Source organism: Oryzias melastigma, linkage group LG16 (assembly GCF_002922805.2).
Source record: "Oryzias melastigma strain HK-1 linkage group LG16, ASM292280v2, whole genome shotgun sequence".
NCBI classification, from domain to species: Eukaryota; Metazoa; Chordata; class Actinopteri; order Beloniformes; family Adrianichthyidae; genus Oryzias; species Oryzias melastigma.
Window position 1 is genome coordinate 472,396 of NC_050527.1, and position 18,476 is coordinate 490,871.

Here is an 18,476-nt window from a genome sequence, read left to right on the forward strand (position 1 = left end):
TATATTTGCAATATATTGAATTATTAACAACTCTTCATTGTGCATGGTATATATCTTTCTCAATAACAAAAACAAACATACTGGGATTTAGAGTTGTGTATAGATGCTTCTCTAAATCTTTCCTCCTGGCCTCATTCAGATTCATAAACATCTTCATCTTTAGTGATCAAATTAAGTGCACGTTTGACAGGAGTTGGGCAGAAATGAACATGAAGGGTGCATGCGAACACTTACTTTGCTTGTATTTGAAAGAAACAATAAACATCAATTCCTGAAAATGCTTCACTTGCAGGTTACAATTTATAATTGCAGTTTCAAATTGGGTATTAGGTGCCAACAAATACAATAGCTGTTCAATTAGGCCCAGATTTTGTTTCCTTGAATAGTTGATTTTTGTTTGGGAAGGTGAAAAAGATCACCTGAACTGTTGCACCAATCAAATTCTCAGAGGGCCTTTATTTTTTTATTTATTTGATTGAATAAGACTCTAGTGATGAAGCAAAAACTGCTAAAAACATGATAAATTTGATGTTCTGGGGGCAGTTGAAGCCGTCTTTCAAGAATAGACCCTTTTCACGGTGACGGCAGACAAAATAACGTCAGGGTCCGAAATGTGAATAGTGACTTTCAGTTTGTGGGTTTAGAGCAGTAAAGCTGAACGCTGTTTAGCACACTTTTACGTAAATAGTAAAATGTTACCTGTACAACTTCAAAAGAAAATTGCAAAGTATGTATTTTATGAATGTCTTGCCGTATTGTATTTTCATTTCCTGTCTTAGATTGTTCTGTGACTGTCTCTGGAGAGCAGTAGATGGTAGAAATCCCTTCATTTTAATAAAAATGATCCAAACAGGATATTAGGGTTACCTTGCCGTCATGTGACAGGATGTTGTCACAGGTTGAATCGATCTCTATGTTGGGATTACAGCAGTCATAGTGAAGACTCTTCTCCTTCACCTCTGATCCAGCTGCTGTGCTTACTGTGACTAAAACAGCTGTCAAACATAAACAAGGTTATGTACATATGAAAACTCTCGTTTCTTAAAGCATTTATCATTCATTTTCTAATATCATTCTAGTACAAGTGCATCATATTGTACGAGAGAAACAATTGTTTTATTGACACATCATCTTTATTAGAGCAAACTTCCGTAAAAACTTTACTGAAGTTATAAAAGACACATTGTTGATTTTAACAACCTCTTCATAAAATAATAATAATAAAAAAATAAACAACATGACAGAAAGCTGTTTTGGTGAGTATGTGCAGATCATTTATTTTATAAAGAAGGTCAGGGTTTTTTTGTATTTATAATCCTTTAAAGCACAAAAAAAATGAAAAAGAGAGAGAAAGGTGAATTGGAAAAGAAACTTATTTTTGTCTTCGACTCGCATGTGGACTTTTTAAAGGGGGTGGTTAACATCTTAAATACCATCTCTTATCCTCAGCATCAAACTGCACAACCTCAGAGGAGCTCCTTTAACAGCAGTTTGTTGAACTTTAACTGAATGAATGAGAAACCATTGAACACCTTGTTTATCCAGACATTAGTCAATTAATTACTGAGATTTACTGCTTGCACTTCTAGCCACAGCTGTAAAAATATTTTTATTTTGCAGGTTTTTTTAAGCATTTGATTGCTTATTATGTAGAGATGTCCTGGTTTTTGCCAGTTTGTTGCACTTTTTTATCTTTTCAATGCGGCTTGGTAATTCTTGTTGGGATAAATAGTCAGCCTTAGTTAAATTACCAAGATTAAAACATTGACAAATTAGTTATTTGGCCACTTTTTGTTTGTGTCAATTATGTCAACTTTAATATATTTTTAAAATGCATCAAAATAACTAAAATTACAATTGAAATTCCTGTTAGTTATCAAAGATTGTTGATGTAAGGGGTTTGTGTGGTTTTGTTTGAACCTTTATTTATACTGGTAGGTAGTAAGAACAATTTCTCATTTACAACGAACACATTTGTTTTGGTTTTACTTCCTCAGTGGAGTTCCCGAACATTTCTGAACTGAAACTGGTGAGTCAGGAGGGGAATTCCTAACCTGTTTTCACTTGTGGGAGGGGAGTTCGGGAAATTCCTCGATTCATTTTATTTATCTTTTCACTTGTTTTATAAACATTGACAAACATAAAAAGCGGGATTCTGTTAAAAAAAAAAAAACGTGGGTTAAAGCATTAAACAAACAGAACATGCACTTTAGTAGTATTTAGTACAATAGCATATATGCCTTAAAAAAAGTTTACGTCAAAACGTTTGCCGAGTATTAGAGTGATTTTAAGTTTGTAAAGGGAAGACTCATCGCTACGTTACAGAATCAATTGAGGTGTTGATTTGAAAGTAGCTAGATCATTATTCAGCAGTTTTCCCCCTCTTGTTCTTCCAGGATTTATCCCGACATTCAGAACATCGAGGTGTGTGAGGGTTTTTACTTGTCAACTGTATTAAACTCAGAGTAGTAACACAGTAATTACAAAGACTTACCTATTAGGAAAGCCAAAGGTTTTGACAGTCGAAGCTTCATAGTGCTACCTAATCCCGCTTTCCTTCACCTATCATCGAATCCACGCTCATCACATGTGATGATGACACAGGAGACTCGGAATTTCCGGGGGCGGGGCTCCTCCCATACATCCGCATCGCAGCTCAATGGCTTCGTCTGTTAAAAACGCCCTCGTGCACTTTCCACATGGGTTTATAAGAAAACCGGCGATTTCTTCGTGTGTCGTTTCTCCTCCACGTCAAGATGACAGCTTCACATCCTCTACTTCTGGCTTCACTGCTGTTACTCAGTAAGCGATTTAAAATGTTTTTATCATTATTATTTTGATATAGTTTAACAGTTTTTCCGCACTAAATTATTGTCGAACCCCCCTATATTCTGCAATGGATGGATCCTAACTGATTCTTGTTTTCAGGCGCATGCGTGGTGATGGGTCGGACCCTCGTCGCGGACATCCCGGAAGTCACTGCGCTCTCCGGATGGAACATCACCCTGCAGTGCATCGCCGAGTTTAAGCAAGGGGTCCCGTACCTAGCAGTGAGCTGGTACAAGGTAAATGTAAAAATATTCTTAAGGACATCTACATTTAATTTAACAGAAAAGAGAATGTTAGTTTAATACTGGTAGTTGTGGCTGAAGCAGACCGGAAGTCACGTGTACCTCACTGCTTTTACATTTCCCTTTGCAAAAAGTATTACACTTGAAGTTCATTTTATCAAGTATATTTGAGTATAAGTGTAGCAATATAGATCATGTATGTGCAGTGTAAGAAGTACAATAACTTAGACTAAATTGGAACATTTTAAGTCTACAATATAGTACATAAAAAGTCCCCACTTTTAGTATGCTTGTAGTAAACTTTTTGTAAATACATACATTTATTAGCTGAAATAAACTGTAATTGCTTAAAGGTTTGACTGATTATCTGAGGACTTCACAACTATATTTATCTCATAATTCTAATTGTAAAAATCAAGTTTGATAGAACACATTTTCAGCTAAATGCTTTCCTATTTTAAATTCAGTGTTAATTAATAGAAAAAACAATCAGGACTGACAAAGTCATTCAATTTTTTTCACTGGTTATCTTATGTAAATGTATTATTGGTGCTTTTGCAGGTTGAAGAAAGCCCATCTCTGTCCCGCAGAGGCCTGTTGAGAAAAGAGCTCCCTGATGGCCCAGCAAGGCTGTACGAGGGCATGGACAGGGAGGTGGAGCTGCTGGACGAAGATTACAGCATCCTCCTGTCCAGCCTGACGTGCAGCGACAGCGGTCTATATTTATGTCAACTGGCTGCACCTGTAGGCGAGCAGAACAAGGAAGGGAGGATTCTCCTCTCTGTGAAAGGTAAATACTTGCTTTTAGGTCATGTTTTTTTAGATTTGATAGTTTTAAAACTTTTGCAACAAACGAAAGAAACTACTTTACAAAACGTGTAAAGCAGAATCATAGTTTTGGTTGGAAAACAATATAAATCTGATGCTGGAAACTGCCTTTTTTTAAAGGATTTCTTATTTTTGTGGGAAAAATAAAAAAAAAAACTGAAGTTTACCATGAAGGTTCAAATACGAGTAACATCGATGTCTCCTTTATTTTCAGATTGTCCTTCTGATTCAGTTTTGGAAGAGGTGGTGAGGGATACCAGCTTGGTCATTTTTGCTGCAGCACTACTGATAGTCGCACTGTTAATATTTATCATCAGCCATGTAAGTAATGAATGGAAAGGCCCACTTTTACACTTTGTACAAAGTTGTCATCTTTTCTTTAGTTGAAACCATAATTATTTCAGTTTTAAACAGTAACATTTTGGGATTTTTCTCTTGATTTTAATCTGTCCTTTTAATCTTCTCCACAGTACTGTTTGAAGAATACTCTTAAAGAAAAGGACAAGACGCCAAAAAATGAAATTCTGCTGGATGCTCCGCTCAAACCGCTTGAAAAGAAGGACCTGATGTTGATCTACACTCTTGGTCCTAAAGCATCCACTATGAAGCATGTCTGTGTTTGAAGATGCTGGGAACATCCAGTGTTCAAGAGTAAGGAAACTGTGGAGCAAGAGGTCCAACAGGTCCAGTGGAGCAACAAAAATAATACATTTTGTTTTAAAAGCACCTTTTAGAAAACCCAAAGACCCTTTATGATTAATTTTAAAAGGCAAAATTTGAAATTTTCAGGTAAACTAAGAAAACAAAGGGCGCAAAGAAAGAAACTGACAAAGAAAAAGCTGTTTTAAACAGATGAATTTTGAGATTTGATTCAAAGATAGTTAGTAAATGTTCCGATGTCTGATGGTCATAAGTTCCAGACGGAAAGGTCAGCTCCCTGGGATGCTTGGGCACGCAGAGGTCCCAGTGAGATAGATGGAGGATGAAGATCCAAAAAGAGCAGATGGAGGAGGGGATGTGCAGGTACACAGCCCATGGAGTCCTTTCAGATTTGGGGCAATGTAGCAAGAGGAAGTCCCTGTGGACATGCACTCTAGAGTTGGTTCAGAACTTTAGAGATGAGCATGTGGCCAGAATGAGTTGGACCTAAGGTTGTAAACTCAGGAGACAGAATAGATTCAACAACCTGGTTTCAATTTTAGTCAATGTTTTAAAAGTCACTTCCAATTGTGGATCAGAACCCACATTTGAGTCTCAGGACATCAAGGTCTCAAGGTACACTTTTCTTTTATTTATTTTTAGGCACTTTATTTGTTACAATGTTTTTATGTTTTACGTGCTGGGTGTTAAAATCCCACAGGCAAATCACTGAGTAAACTGTTATCTGCAAATATATTAGACTGATTAAAAACTGAGCCATAAACAGTCTAATCTTGAATGTACAATAGAATCTACTTTATTGTTGTCTTTCATGAATGTTTTGTTCTCTCTGTAGCGATTCAAGCTCATAATGTTGCACACTTCAGTTGAACAGCAGACTACTGAACATTATGAGTGTTTTATTCAAGGGTTCTCAAAAACACAGCAGCTTATACAAATGTACAGATGGTTTTCTCTGAAAGCAAACTCTCCTCAAAAACTTTTCTTTTCTCTCATTCACGCTGCCCTGCACGCTCAGACGTGACGTCATTCTTCCTCGACGGTGCTATTTCCGCCTGCTGGCCATTTATGATACTACAAAATGTTTTCACTGTTGTTACATTGAACGAATGCATCTTGTTTCAAAATGGTCACACAGTTAAAAGTCTGTGAAAGTTGTGGGCGTTTGTTGCAAATGTTTTTTTAAAGCAATGTTTTTTTCTTTATAAATGACTGTTTCTACATTTTTGTTAAAATATATTTTACTGTAAAAGCATAGCTTAATCTAAAGTACTTCACTACTAACAAGGATCAGCATGACTTTTTTGTGTGAAACAGAATGCTTAAATATCACTGCACTTCACACTGGCAGCTTCATCATCTCTTCATGTATAGACTTTCATTCATAGACTGGTTACTATTTGTTGTGAAATTGTCACACATCTGGGTTTAATGCATCCTACTGAAATAAAATTTAAAAAATGAGCAAAAATGTGTGTTTGTATTTAACTTTTTATTTAACATTTCTCCTTCCATGAACATACAGTTTGAGTGCTTATAAATTCTTTGCACTCGACATTTCACCCAAGTTCATTTTACATTCTTTATCTAATAGGAATGATTGTAGGAATAACTTAGTTTTTTACATTTTACGAATTACATTTTTCTTAAGGAACGAAATTTAACTCAATAACCTGTTAAGATAAAGGAGTGTTTGAGTCTCTTGAGCCTTTGGTGACAATAAACCCTTCAGTTTTCGCCAGAATATTATTAGCATGCGTATGCAGCATGATAGCATCGGTATTGCAACAATAAGCAACGTCTTTTCACCATTATTAAGCATCGTACACTTCAGATTTTTATGAAGTTTACAAAGGGTGTGAGCCACCTCATAGACATCCAGTTGTCGTGGCCGAGTGGTTAAGGCGATGGACTAGAAATCCATTGGGGTCTCCCCGCGCAGGTTCGAATCCTGCCGACAACGAACTTTTCATCTTTTTTTTTAAGTTTTGCATTTTGCTGACGTATGTCACCTCTTGTATGATGTTCACACTCTCAAGACACTCACACACTTGCGTTTCCGTCATGTACTGACCACTAAATTCTATTGGAAATTACAACTTCCTCTTTGGGTTTCAAATTAAAGTTCATTTTATGCTTTTACTGATACAAACTTATATGCTTTTAAAACTAATATGGTATCACGTAAGTGTAATCCTTTCTTAACATTTTCTAACCGATTCCTAACAAATCCTAACAATTTCTTAACCAGGTGTAGAGGGTAGTCTTTTTGTTTCTGTTCCTTCGACTGTTTTTTGTTCTTCAGCAGGAAACAATGGCTTTGCGCCCTCTAGTGGTCACACTGCATAGGTCATGATCTAACAACAAATGTTCAAACATGCAATATTTTTCCAAAACAAATATACAAATCTGAATTTAGCTGATTAACAAAATAAAATTAAAAAAAATCTTATGGTGTCATAACAAAGTGTCACCATATGATATGGCAAAATCTTTAAACTGGATTCAACGAAGGTGGGTTGAGGGAAATATATATATTTTTGTTGGTCTGTTTTTTTTAACTTATTTGAGTGTTTTTGCCATAACTTGACTTAAATAAAATTTTCTCCCAAATTTCTTTATAAAAAACTTGCCAGTGGCACCGAAGACACAGCCACATGGATGACCAACATTGGCAATGATTTTGTTGAAGTTTTTAACTGTGTGCTGACCACTGGTGATGGGGCTGGCTTTGATGAATTATCCTAAGCGTGAAGACGTACCAGGTTGATGGCAAAGTGGGGCCTGGGGTCATTTTGGTAGACATTGTCTGCTGCTGAAGTACAACAAGCAAAACCTCTCATGTTGAAAGTTGTCTGAGGTTGTGGAAAGGTGTACATTTATGCATTTGTATATGTTTGAACAATAAGTGTGAGTCCAGTTCTCACATGGTTTTGGATTTGGAAATACGAAGCAAGACTGGACATTTTCCATTGTATGAGGTGATTTAATGCTGATCCAATAACTCAGCACCATCCATTATACTGTACGGTACATTTTGCTCAAAGTTGTCCACCTGCATTTTTGAATGGGACAGCGAGAAGTAGAAAGAAGTAAAGACGGCAGAGAAAATATCCTGGCCATTCTCCAACAGATGTGCAGATCTTTGCTATCATCATCTCTAAAGAACTGACTCAGCACTGACGCAGGAGAGCCCGTGGTGTTGACGAGACTCATTCACAGATTCAGCAGCTTCTGAACTATGTGAGAACTTACTGACACCACAGACCCTCATTAATCAGGAGTACATGACCCAAGTGTGGTTCAAGGATCCACCAGGTGTGTATCTGTACACAACTCAGCCAAAAAAATAAAACAACTGAACCTGCACAGATTAAAGGAAATTGGTACTGTCCAGCATCTGGACAAACTGAGGATGAATGGAAAGCTACTGTTTAAAAAGGAGGGTTTCATTTTTGAGTTCATTTTGTGTTTATCGATGCAAACGTATCTTTTAAAAATGGTTGGCTACATCTAGTCACATCATAACTATAAAGCTTTGAGTAAATATAATTTTGCATACATAGTCAAGTACAAATACATTGCAATGAGGTCAATTTCTCAGTGACTTTTAAAATTGAACGGAAATTAGTACTTATTATATTTAACTATCATATCACGTAAATGTAATATAAATAAACAAAATACCAATGGAAAAGTGAAAATAAATCATCTTTATCTTTTGATATTTCGGACACTTATTTTGAAATCGTGTCTGCCACGTTTCCGTTTTGTTACTTGGCAACGGCTAACGCCATGTAAACCGTCTCGTGCGCTGGTTAGCTTGAAGGCTAACTTAGCAGACACAACCAGATTATAATGTCTGATGATGATCTAGATAAACTGCTTGATGAAGTTGAAAAAAAGTTTTGTTGTAACGTTTCTGTGGAGTCTTCGGATGCGCCAAACTCGAGCCAAACTGGGGCGAATGTCAACGACGGACGAGGAAAAAATAGGTAATCTTAGCTAGCTGTTGTTAGCATCTAAGGCATTTTGACACACATATATATATATATATATATATGAAACTTAAAACATCGATTTTGATAAATTGAAGCGGTTAAATATGTTCTTATTACTTTACTATTTTATAAATATGCGTGTAGTAGTCACAGCAAATGGGATCTCACTTTTATTTTGCTAATAATACTGCTAATAAAACTCTTATTTTTCTATTGCAGTATAGCTAAACTAAATCGATCTGAAAGGGACATCTCTGAAGACATTGATGCACTTCTGGAAGAATTGCTGGAGGACAAAGACCCGTATTCCCCTCAATTAAAGGTGAAATAGTTGCATCTATTTTAACTACTTACAAGAAAATGCAAATGACAATACAGAACACCAAACCATACAGTATGTCCACATATATGTTTTTTTTTTTTATTTTTTTTTTTAGTTTTGCATTCTGACTGCATTTAATTTTTGCTTCATTTCTTTTTTTGCATTTACAACTACTTAGTATGTTTAAATAAAATACTAATACGTCATTTTTTAGGCTAAACACTTTTCACTGAGTTTACTTCTAATATCTTTTACCATTTTAGACTGAACAAAAATGCCCTAAAGAAACACAAGTAGAGAAGAAGCTGTCAACTCAAACTGGGAGACGAAAGTAAGTAATAGAACCTACACGTAACATTTATAGATATTGGACTATTTGATGAATTCTTGTCTTTTTACATGTTTCTTAAGACAAAGTTAAGTTGCTATGTATTTATTTCATATTATACATGCTCACAATTGCAAGGAAGTCAAAACAATTGTAGAGACATGAGACTTTTCTGCTTTGTTGTACTTCCAGATGCTGTCCTGTCTTCGTTGGCGGGAGCGCGGTCACAAATGGAGTCGGAACAGCCACGTCTAAAAGGTGTAAATAAGAACGAAAGTTAATTCATAGCAGAATCTGTTTCTCCCGGTCAGATTTTCATACTTCAAACTGCTAAATTTATGGATGTATTTTCTCTAAATTATCCACTTTCTGACAACAACAACTAAAAAACATTTTGCATAACTGAAATTTCTACAGTGTTGAAAAACAACATATCTTGACTTGTGTTTGACTTTTCATCCATAATAATTATTACATTAAACATTTTACATTTCAAATCTTTATTATTTTGACTTTTAAGTCATCATTTATTTGTCTTAGGATTTACTGTTCAATCAGAATCCTTAAAAGTTTCTGATAACACGTGGGGGTGTGGTTTGTTCCCAGGTCATGTGACCAGCTGCGATGTATATCTTGTGACTTCCGGGTGTTGATGTTTGATGACTGCGAGTGGGACCAGTCCTGTGATTATCTATTTCTCAGGTAAGTCAGAGCTTCGTCGACACTAAACCAGAATAACACAATTTTGAAACAAAGAAAAGAAAAGTCATGAAATCAGATACTGATTTAAAATAAGTTGAATTCCATGAAATTATTTTCATATTAGGTCTCTGTAGCAGGCAGGAAATCCTCATTTTTTATTACCCTTACAGTTTTCTTAAAAATTATGTAAAACTGACTTACCGGTAAATTGATTCAACTTTTGGAGATAAAAATGTTTTTTATATTTACTTTTCATTCATGTTTGTTCAATCTTTCTTAAAGAAAATGGTCAAGGAAGTGGAATTTGAATTTCTGGCTTGTAAAAGAAAAAAAATGCAGCAAGTTCATTTTTCTAAAATCTACACATGAAAGTTTGTAAGTGTCTGGGAAGTCAGCTACTGTCATTAAATTAAAAAAATACTCTCAAAATACTTTATTTACATTTTTTTCCACAATAATAAAGAAATATTCATACTTGTGATCTACTACAGAAAATATTTTAATAAATTCATATTTATAGTTGATTTTGCTCATCAATGCTGCCAGTTTGTTTAGGTTCTTGTCATTTACCAGCTTCATGTAAATAAAAATGCTTTAGTTTAATTCTGAGGAAATATGAATATAAAGAAAAGTGCTGAAAATCAACATAAACAGGTGCGCTTAAATACTTAATGCAATATATAGATTTTTCTCTATGCTATTTAAATCCCATATTGACATGAATTTACTTAATATTTTTTAACGTTTATGTTTATTGTTATTTATAAGGTTTTCTTTAAAACTGTCCAGATGGTGGCAGTATTAAACTTCCAAATATACTGTATACATTTTCTGAGGATGAGCCAAAGACTCCCACAGAGGTAATGAGAGGTGAAAACATTTGACATTTTTGAAAGAACCTCATTAAAGTTTCTACATCCATGTCGAATTATTTTGGCATTTACTTTATTGCTTGTAGTTCTGCCCATACAGACCAGCAGAGACCCTATAAGAGCAACAAAAGAAAGAATAGTTTTGAATGATTAAATCATTACAGATAAAGCAAAGTAAAACATTTCTTGTCATTTTTTTGGAATTTACACCTGATCCTTCGTTCGTTATTATTGCTGTATTCATTTCAAACTCCAATTTGGGTCACAAAAATTTATATTTTTTTGTAGTTGCCCTTTTCTTTAACTTAATAAAAGCAGCTTAATTTCCATTTTAATTATACAAATGTATGAGTTTTTTTTAAATAAAAAAAATCTCATCACTGTGAAACAGAATCATTCATTTCATCTGAGCTTGTAGATCATAATCTTATTTAACACAAAAGAGCATCGTTCTGATTTTTTACTCATATTAATTAAAAACAAGTCTGGATCTCACACTTTCATGTCCAAATTCATTTTCATTTATTGTGCTATTATATATCATCCAGGAAAAAAAAATGTTCTTTATAGATAAAACACTGGAACATTTTGATCTTTCACAGCCATCAGTGCTTTGAATCTCAGCCAACTCATTAAATTCAGCTTCAGTTCATTGAGCTTAATGCACATCATTCTGTGTATGTTCTGTTCACACAATGATGTTGCCACTGTTTCCATATAGCGCACAACCTGGAAACTTTGACAATTGTATTAAAGTTTTTCCATTTATAATTTCTTCTTTAGAGTAGAACTATGTGTTTTTTACAAAGACGACTGAATGCTTCAGACAGCTCAGCACTGCTTTATAGAGGTGCTAACACTCCTAAAGGTTGCAGCTCTTATGATTAGCAGCTGTGTTAGCTGCTGTAAAAGTAGAACTATTTGCAATATCCATCCATCCATCATTGAATTTCAAGGGCAACAGCCTAAGCCCAGACCTCCCCGTCCACAGCAAATACTCATGTTCTGCCTGGAGAAACCTCCTAAGTCAGCCAAGAGACTCCCTCCAGTGAGTCCTGGGTCTTCCCTGGGCCTTTTCCCGGTGGTACATACCCTGAATACTCCCCAAGAGGGGGTCTAGGAGGCATCTGAAGGAAGAGTAACCTTCAGTGGGCTTCTGTTGATGTGGAGGAGCAGAGGCTCCACTCAAAGGAGCGCCCAGCCACCATGTAGAGCAAACTCAATTCAGTCTCTCATCCTTATGATCAGGGATCTGCATGTAGCCTGATCGTCTCAGGCTCTGTGTACTATGCAACTTTGTTTAAAAAAATAAAAATCTATTTACTTGTACGGAACCCAAAACCGGCCTACCCTACTTTTTTTTATTGATTTCTCGTTAAAACAAGATATTATCTCGTTATAATGCTAACGAGATAATGTTTTGTTATAACAAAGCAATATTTTCTTGTTTTGTTGTTTACCACAAAATAAAGAGACTTAAATCAGGTAAAGTCTCGGCGTCTCTGTACGGGAACGGGAGAGAGGTTCTTCATTATCTCGTCATAAAGACAAAACTAACTTCATATTCTTCGTTATGACAATATGGTGGACCTCGTAATAACCAGGAAACAATAAAAAATAATAAAGTAGGGCGGGGCCTTTTCTGCCTCCGTATACTTGTTAAATGTAATAATTATTTCCATACATTTTTACCTATTTTTATTCAGCAGAGTTGGCTGTTTAACACACACAAACCTCAAAATTTTCTTGAAACCTGATTTTAAATCAGTTTGTCAACTCTGTTTTGTTTTTAATTCAATTTTTTTTCAAAACAAAAACACACGCTCACACAGATTGGTTAGTTTACTTTCTGAGCAATAAGAGAAATAAAGGCTGCAACATTACATGATCGCCACAGGTTTTTAAAAAGGAAGAAGATGTCAGTTGTCTTGTTTTTAATGGGCACAGTTGTTGGAAAAAAAATCTATTTTTTCTGATTCTACAGGGGAATATTTCATCAGCTTTGCAGCTTTTTTAACTTTTTCACGCTCGAGGCACCTTAGTTTGTTTGCATCAGGTATTCCGGATTAAAGTGCTTTTTATCCCAAGTTTTTCTGACAGGTTGCATCCATCCACGTTTTCTGTTTCATATGTTAGAATGAAAGAGTCAGCGCCCAGTTTGTTTTACTTTATTTTATTGAAGGGAACTAGCTCTCCTTTCTGTGCACATCTTCTTTAGTATTGACATCACAAAACCTCTTTAATAACTCGTAAAAACACTGATTTAAGGACTAAAAATTATGTAATGTATTTGGAAAATCTAAGACACAATTAAGTATCTAACTATTTGTCAAGCAAATTTTATTTTTTGTCTCTTTAAAGGTTGCCACTTAAACTAAAACTTTAATTTTTTCGACTCCAAACTATTTAATCATATATTTTATTCCATATTCAGCAGCAGTAATTCATGCTGAAACAGAGGAGCAGCTGGATGTCTTTGTATGTACGACACAAACGGAACAAAGCAGATCTGCCGTCTAAATTATATGAAATGAGCTGAAAATGATCTGTGGCTTTCAGGTACAAGACGCTGCTGAACAAAGAAAAGCAAAAACTGCCGCATTTAAAGTGAATCGGTAAAGAGGAAGCTGTTGAATGTGGATCGGAGATGTCTGATGCTTTTAGAGCGACCTGCCTGCGAGTCAGCTGCTCACACATTAAACCCAGCGCCATTCTTTCCCCAGAACATTTTCTCCATAAGTGCACAGGTGGTTTTGTTACTTTAAGTTCAAGTCACTCTGAGACACTCGGCAGCACTTCGGCTGATTTGTTTGCCCTTCATGTTGTCACGGTGGAGTTATCATCACAAAAAAAGCCCCCAGCTCCACCGAATCAAACCACCAAACAGGTGGAATCAAATGTTTGTTTTCCCAGTAAAAAAAATAAAAAAATTAAATTTATAAAAAAATTCTGCATTGTAGGACATTTATTAGGCTTAGCATGTATTTGCAGCATTTTTATTGCCAGTTCTACATAAAAAAAAAATAGGAAATACAACAAGTTTAGTAAACTTCGTAGCAATAAAAAGCAGTTATGTTGTCCGTCACAAGAATTTATATATTATATTTATTATTAACTTCTCACATATCACATTGTCTTAAATTTATTTTAGACATGAAGCCTGAAAATATAGTTTTTGTGTGAACAACCAGAAGCATTCACGCTAGTTTTTTCAGCATTTTTAATTGCATCAAAATGTGCAGATTTCTTTAAAGTTTATGGTTTTATCTTTACTAATTAACTAATATTTCATAAAATTATTCTGCATCATGTTGAACACAAAAGTTATTTTAAAAAATTGGGCTTTTTCAGAACCAATAACTTTGTTCTGTAGGAAAAAAACAATAAAAATCCTTCTGGTTTTTGTACATTTTAATTTCTATGAAGAATCTTTTAATAAATCTGCATTTATTATTGGTTTTATGAAATGATTTGGAGCTTTGAGGTGATGCAGTTTGATCAAATTAGCAATAGATTAGCAGTTTTAGTATTTTTCTTAGCACATTAAAAGCTTAAATCATTCAATGTACATTTTCAAGTTTAACCCAAAAATGTCAAAAGATTTAAGGCGAGCCATAACATGTCATCGTTTGTGTAAAAAGCATCCACCGCTTTAAATATTTGTGTTTTTACTTTACTAATCATACAAATCGGTCTGTTCTCAGTAAAAACTGAAGTCTTGATTGCAGAAACAACATGCCGGACTGTGAGAAGCTCAGGAAGAAGCTGAAGAAGAGGCGAGGGCAGAGAGCGTACGCCTGCCAGTGCAGCTGGTTCTCTGCTTCAGAGCCCGCCGACCTCCGGGATCAGCCTCAGCTCCGATGGGTCTGTGGCAAACACCCGGACTGACCGCGCTCCCCTAAATATAAACTCTCCATCCTTCAGACGTCGCTGTGAATCTGGAAGCACATCTAGGAATAACTCATCTGTGGCCTCCATTGACAAGTAGAAACTTTTTTCTATGCATGTGTCAGGTAGTTGAAGCCTGGAAAAACTTTACAGACTGAAGGATTTGTGAAGCATTTCCATCCAGACTCGTCCAAGTCTTTGTGGCATCACGTGTTTGTTGTTGGCTGATTTTAAAAAAAAGATGGACACAAATAGCTGGAACTTCAAACAGTTCTTGAAATATTGTGACTGACATTCATCTGTGACATCACGATTTTCTGCTCCTACTTTTAAAAATCTGTCACCTGCCTGTACTAAATCTAAAAAAAATCTATGAAAACATCATGACAATGTAAAACATTAATAATACCATGCATCTGATCAGTAATATGAAACATTTTTGTAAGAAGTTTTACATTTAGTCTATACAATGTTTGATTTTTTTTCATATGTTACTCAAATTCAAACATTTTAAGTACTAAAAATTGAAGAAAAAGTACACAAAGCATGGAGACAGAACTTTGTTTAGATGTGTTTTGGTCACTTACTTTAACAAAGCGGATATACAACATACTTTGTTGTCTTTTGTATTTTGTGTCATTTTTTCAGTTTTACTCACATAAATGTCATAACTATGGGTGTGTTGGCAAGAGTCTGGCAATACATTATTTATATATATTCCAAGAACAATTTTTCCCTTTTTTATTTTTAAGTGTATGACTTAGAAAAAAACCTGAATATTAATATGTCTTTCAATGCAACAGGATGGCAAACTTAATTTCATTTAATGATCATATCAATAAGCACTGCAACTGTATACTGATACTGGCAGCAACGTGATACAGAGTTTCGGTTTAGTCTCATCCCAAGTCAAAACGAAGTAGTACATGTCACATAACAATAATTATACATCGTCTCATCAGCATTTTAAATCGATACAAATATCGCCAAACAAAATATTGCGATATATCGCCAAATCGATTTTTCTCTACACCTCTAATCTTAACCTTTGAGCACTTTCATAAATTAAAAAAAAAAAAATCTGAACAAATGAAATTTGATCCTTTTCATTGAAGGTTTTAATTGAGGTTTTACTTTTTTTCTTCATACTGAAGTTTCCGACTCTTTTTCTGAAGTCTAATACCCAAGAGGAAGTATTGTTGAGGGTATTTTGAAGTTTTTTTTTTCTGAATTCAGATTCCTGATTGGGATTCTACTTTTGCAGTTCTAGAAAAGTGAAAATGTTAAGCCCAAACCATCTTTGAAACTACAACAAAATAGACAAATGTATCAGTAATAACCTTGATTGTGAGGAAATATGAACTGCAGCCACTTTCAGCATGAAACCCTAAATCTGTGGGATAAAAATGTAAAAGAAATAAATAAAATAACATTAAATTCACTAAAGATCAATTGTTTGTAGTTTTTTTAATGTGAATAATTCCGAGGTCCTAATGTCAAATCAAATAAGTTTGATGGAATCTTTTTAGCTTCCACCTCCCATCGGAAACTTTCTTTGATAAAAGTGTATCAACATTTGTAATATCAGTGTAAAGTCTTTGGATCGGCCTTATAGGAGTCCGGCCTGCAGACAGAAGGATCAGTTCCCTCCACTCTGTCATCTAAAAAGCCCATAATAAACATTTTTATGTAGAACTTTGTCACAGTCACATTAACAGTGTTTTCTTGCGTGTTTGCTACTGAAAGTTAGAGTTCTCCTGTCAAACAGAGCGTTAAACTTCCGCCTCATCCTGTTATGGATGATCAAAGTTTCATCAAGCTGCCGTTCCTTCAGACTCTGATCTCGTCACACAATAGCAGCAGCCGTCTGCACCCCCAGATCCTCACAGGGCTTTCTGGAGTGATGAGAGGCTGATGAAATTCCATTCAAAGCTTTAAAGTCATAAGATTAAATCTTCGAATATGTGGTTTGCTTTAAAAAAAAAAACACTCAAATTGCATCATGAAGTGTTTCTCTTTTTGACTTCCTACTGTTACTGAAACTTTGTCCATAATGTTGTGAATTATACTTCTGTCCTAACGAGAGTAGATTTTATTTAAAGTTTTATCATTTTTTAGTGGAAACAAATTCTATGACATGTAATAAATCATGTGGAGGCTGTGTTCTCGTTTCTTTCTGCGAGTGTCAGCGCTGTGGTCCTTCTGGCAGACGCTCAAAGGCCCGACTCTGGCTTTTAACAAAAGCTCCTCCAAGGTGGAAGCAGTAGATATATTTTCAAGTGGGAGGATTAATTCTGATTTGGTGCCGAAGTGAGAGTTTGTAGAAATGAGGATGGAGTGAGCCTTGGACAAAAGCTCCATTCTGCAGTCACTTGAGTTTCAGATGTGTGAATATTATTAACCGCCGCCTGTAATAGTGTTTATATGCCACACAAGAAATCTCAAATAAATATGCAGAAAAAATACGTGAGGCAACAAATGGACTCTGAATTTTTATTCACTTCCTCCTTCCAGAGGGAAACTGTCATTTCATCACAGCAGAAATTGGTTGTGGTGGTGCATCATCATCTGCACCCCTACCTGTTGTGGGGACGTGCGCACAGCAGCAGTGTGCTGATGTGCGTCACCTCATTAGGAGAGGCTCTATTTACCACCATTAGCATTCATCTGCGTGCTCCGGTGCAGTCCGCTGGTCTCATTCTGGGTGCCGATAGGCGTTCCGTGTGTCCGACTTGTTTGTCCTCCTATCAGACAATAGCTGTCTGAACCTCGCTGTCAGACCGAACGGGGAGCCGCATCATTATTTTCTAAAATATAACCGTTTTCACATGGACATGAAACACAGTCAGAGTTCACAGGCAGCAGGTCTATTTAGAGACATGGCTTTAAAAAAAAAAAAAATTCACTCTTGGGGTTTGAAAGATACTGAGTGCAGAAATGTAAAATAACAGAAATGTTTTGCAAACTTTAAATATATGTAGGAAAATTGTAAATGTTGAAATAGGAATATATTTTTATTCCACTCGTCTGTAATACAAGTGGTTGTACTCCAGCTAGTGTCAATATTCTGTTTTCTAACAACATAAATCCTTTGCATTACATTTAATCTTTTGTTCATTTTAATGTTATGTATCTAAAAAAAATAAATATATATTATTTTTTTAAGACAAAGTTTGTCATCATAAAAAGGTTTTACTGAGCTTTTAATCAACTGTAAAAGTTGTTTTCTATTTTAAATTAAATTTAAATGCAGTATTGTTTTCTGTTCTGTGATACAGTATGTCAAGGACAGTTTAAAATGTTTTTTCGTGACTTTTTGTTGATTTTTTAAGGGGATTGTACACATTTGAACAAACACACTTATGTTGTTTCACCAGTTTCAAGAAAAAAACTAAAATTTCCCCTATTGAGTCTTTTCCAATTGATGGTAAATCATTCATACAACTCACTATTGACAAGGTTGAATTCAATAATAATACCAGTTAGTTGTTATTAGACTCCTAGAAGTTAGAAGCTGGGAAAATATGGTGCACTGAGGTTCTGTCTTAATTTTTACGTACTTCTCTCCATGATTCTTTATCATTTATTTTTCGTTAAGTTCTCCATCCCTCCGTTTGGTGCAGTGAGATTCATGTGTTGTCTCTCGTTCCCACTCCCCTCCAGGCGAGCGGTAGAGTTTCCACAATCCACGCGGATCGTCTGTGTGACTGTTCTTTGCAGTGGACCTCGCCTCTGGCTCATCTCGCAACCCCAGCTGTCCTCCAGTTCCATCTGGATGAAAACCATCTGCTACAATATGCTAAC

General features: G+C 35.4%; 2 protein-coding genes and 1 non-coding gene across 3 annotated transcripts; all 3 read left to right on the top strand.

Moving 5' to 3' along the window:
- Window positions 1-2,660: 2,660 nt before the first annotated feature.
- On the top strand, window positions 2,661-6,024 carry cd83 (CD83 molecule). Its single transcript, XM_024268110.2, has 5 exons — window positions 2,661-2,802; window positions 2,929-3,065; window positions 3,633-3,861; window positions 4,114-4,220; window positions 4,370-6,024. Exons 1-5 carry the CDS (start codon window positions 2,757-2,759, stop codon window positions 4,520-4,522), a joined length of 672 nt encoding a protein of 223 aa, XP_024123878.1. The 5' UTR covers window positions 2,661-2,756; the 3' UTR covers window positions 4,523-6,024.
- A 416-nt stretch (window positions 6,025-6,440) lies between these two features.
- trnas-aga lies at window positions 6,441-6,522 on the top strand. Its single transcript has one exon. It is a non-coding gene; the product is annotated as a tRNA-Ser (tRNA).
- Window positions 6,523-8,329: 1,807 nt separating this feature from the next.
- Window positions 8,330-18,476, top strand: lg16h8orf37 (linkage group 16 C8orf37 homolog; the record flags this gene model as incomplete). Its single annotated transcript, XM_024268255.1, is given in 7 exon segments — window positions 8,330-8,554; window positions 8,780-8,882; window positions 9,146-9,213; window positions 9,403-9,468; window positions 9,817-9,912; window positions 14,513-14,648; window positions 18,336-18,476. Coding segments are annotated over 7 exon segments (747 nt in total), but the record flags the coding sequence as incomplete, so codon positions are not given.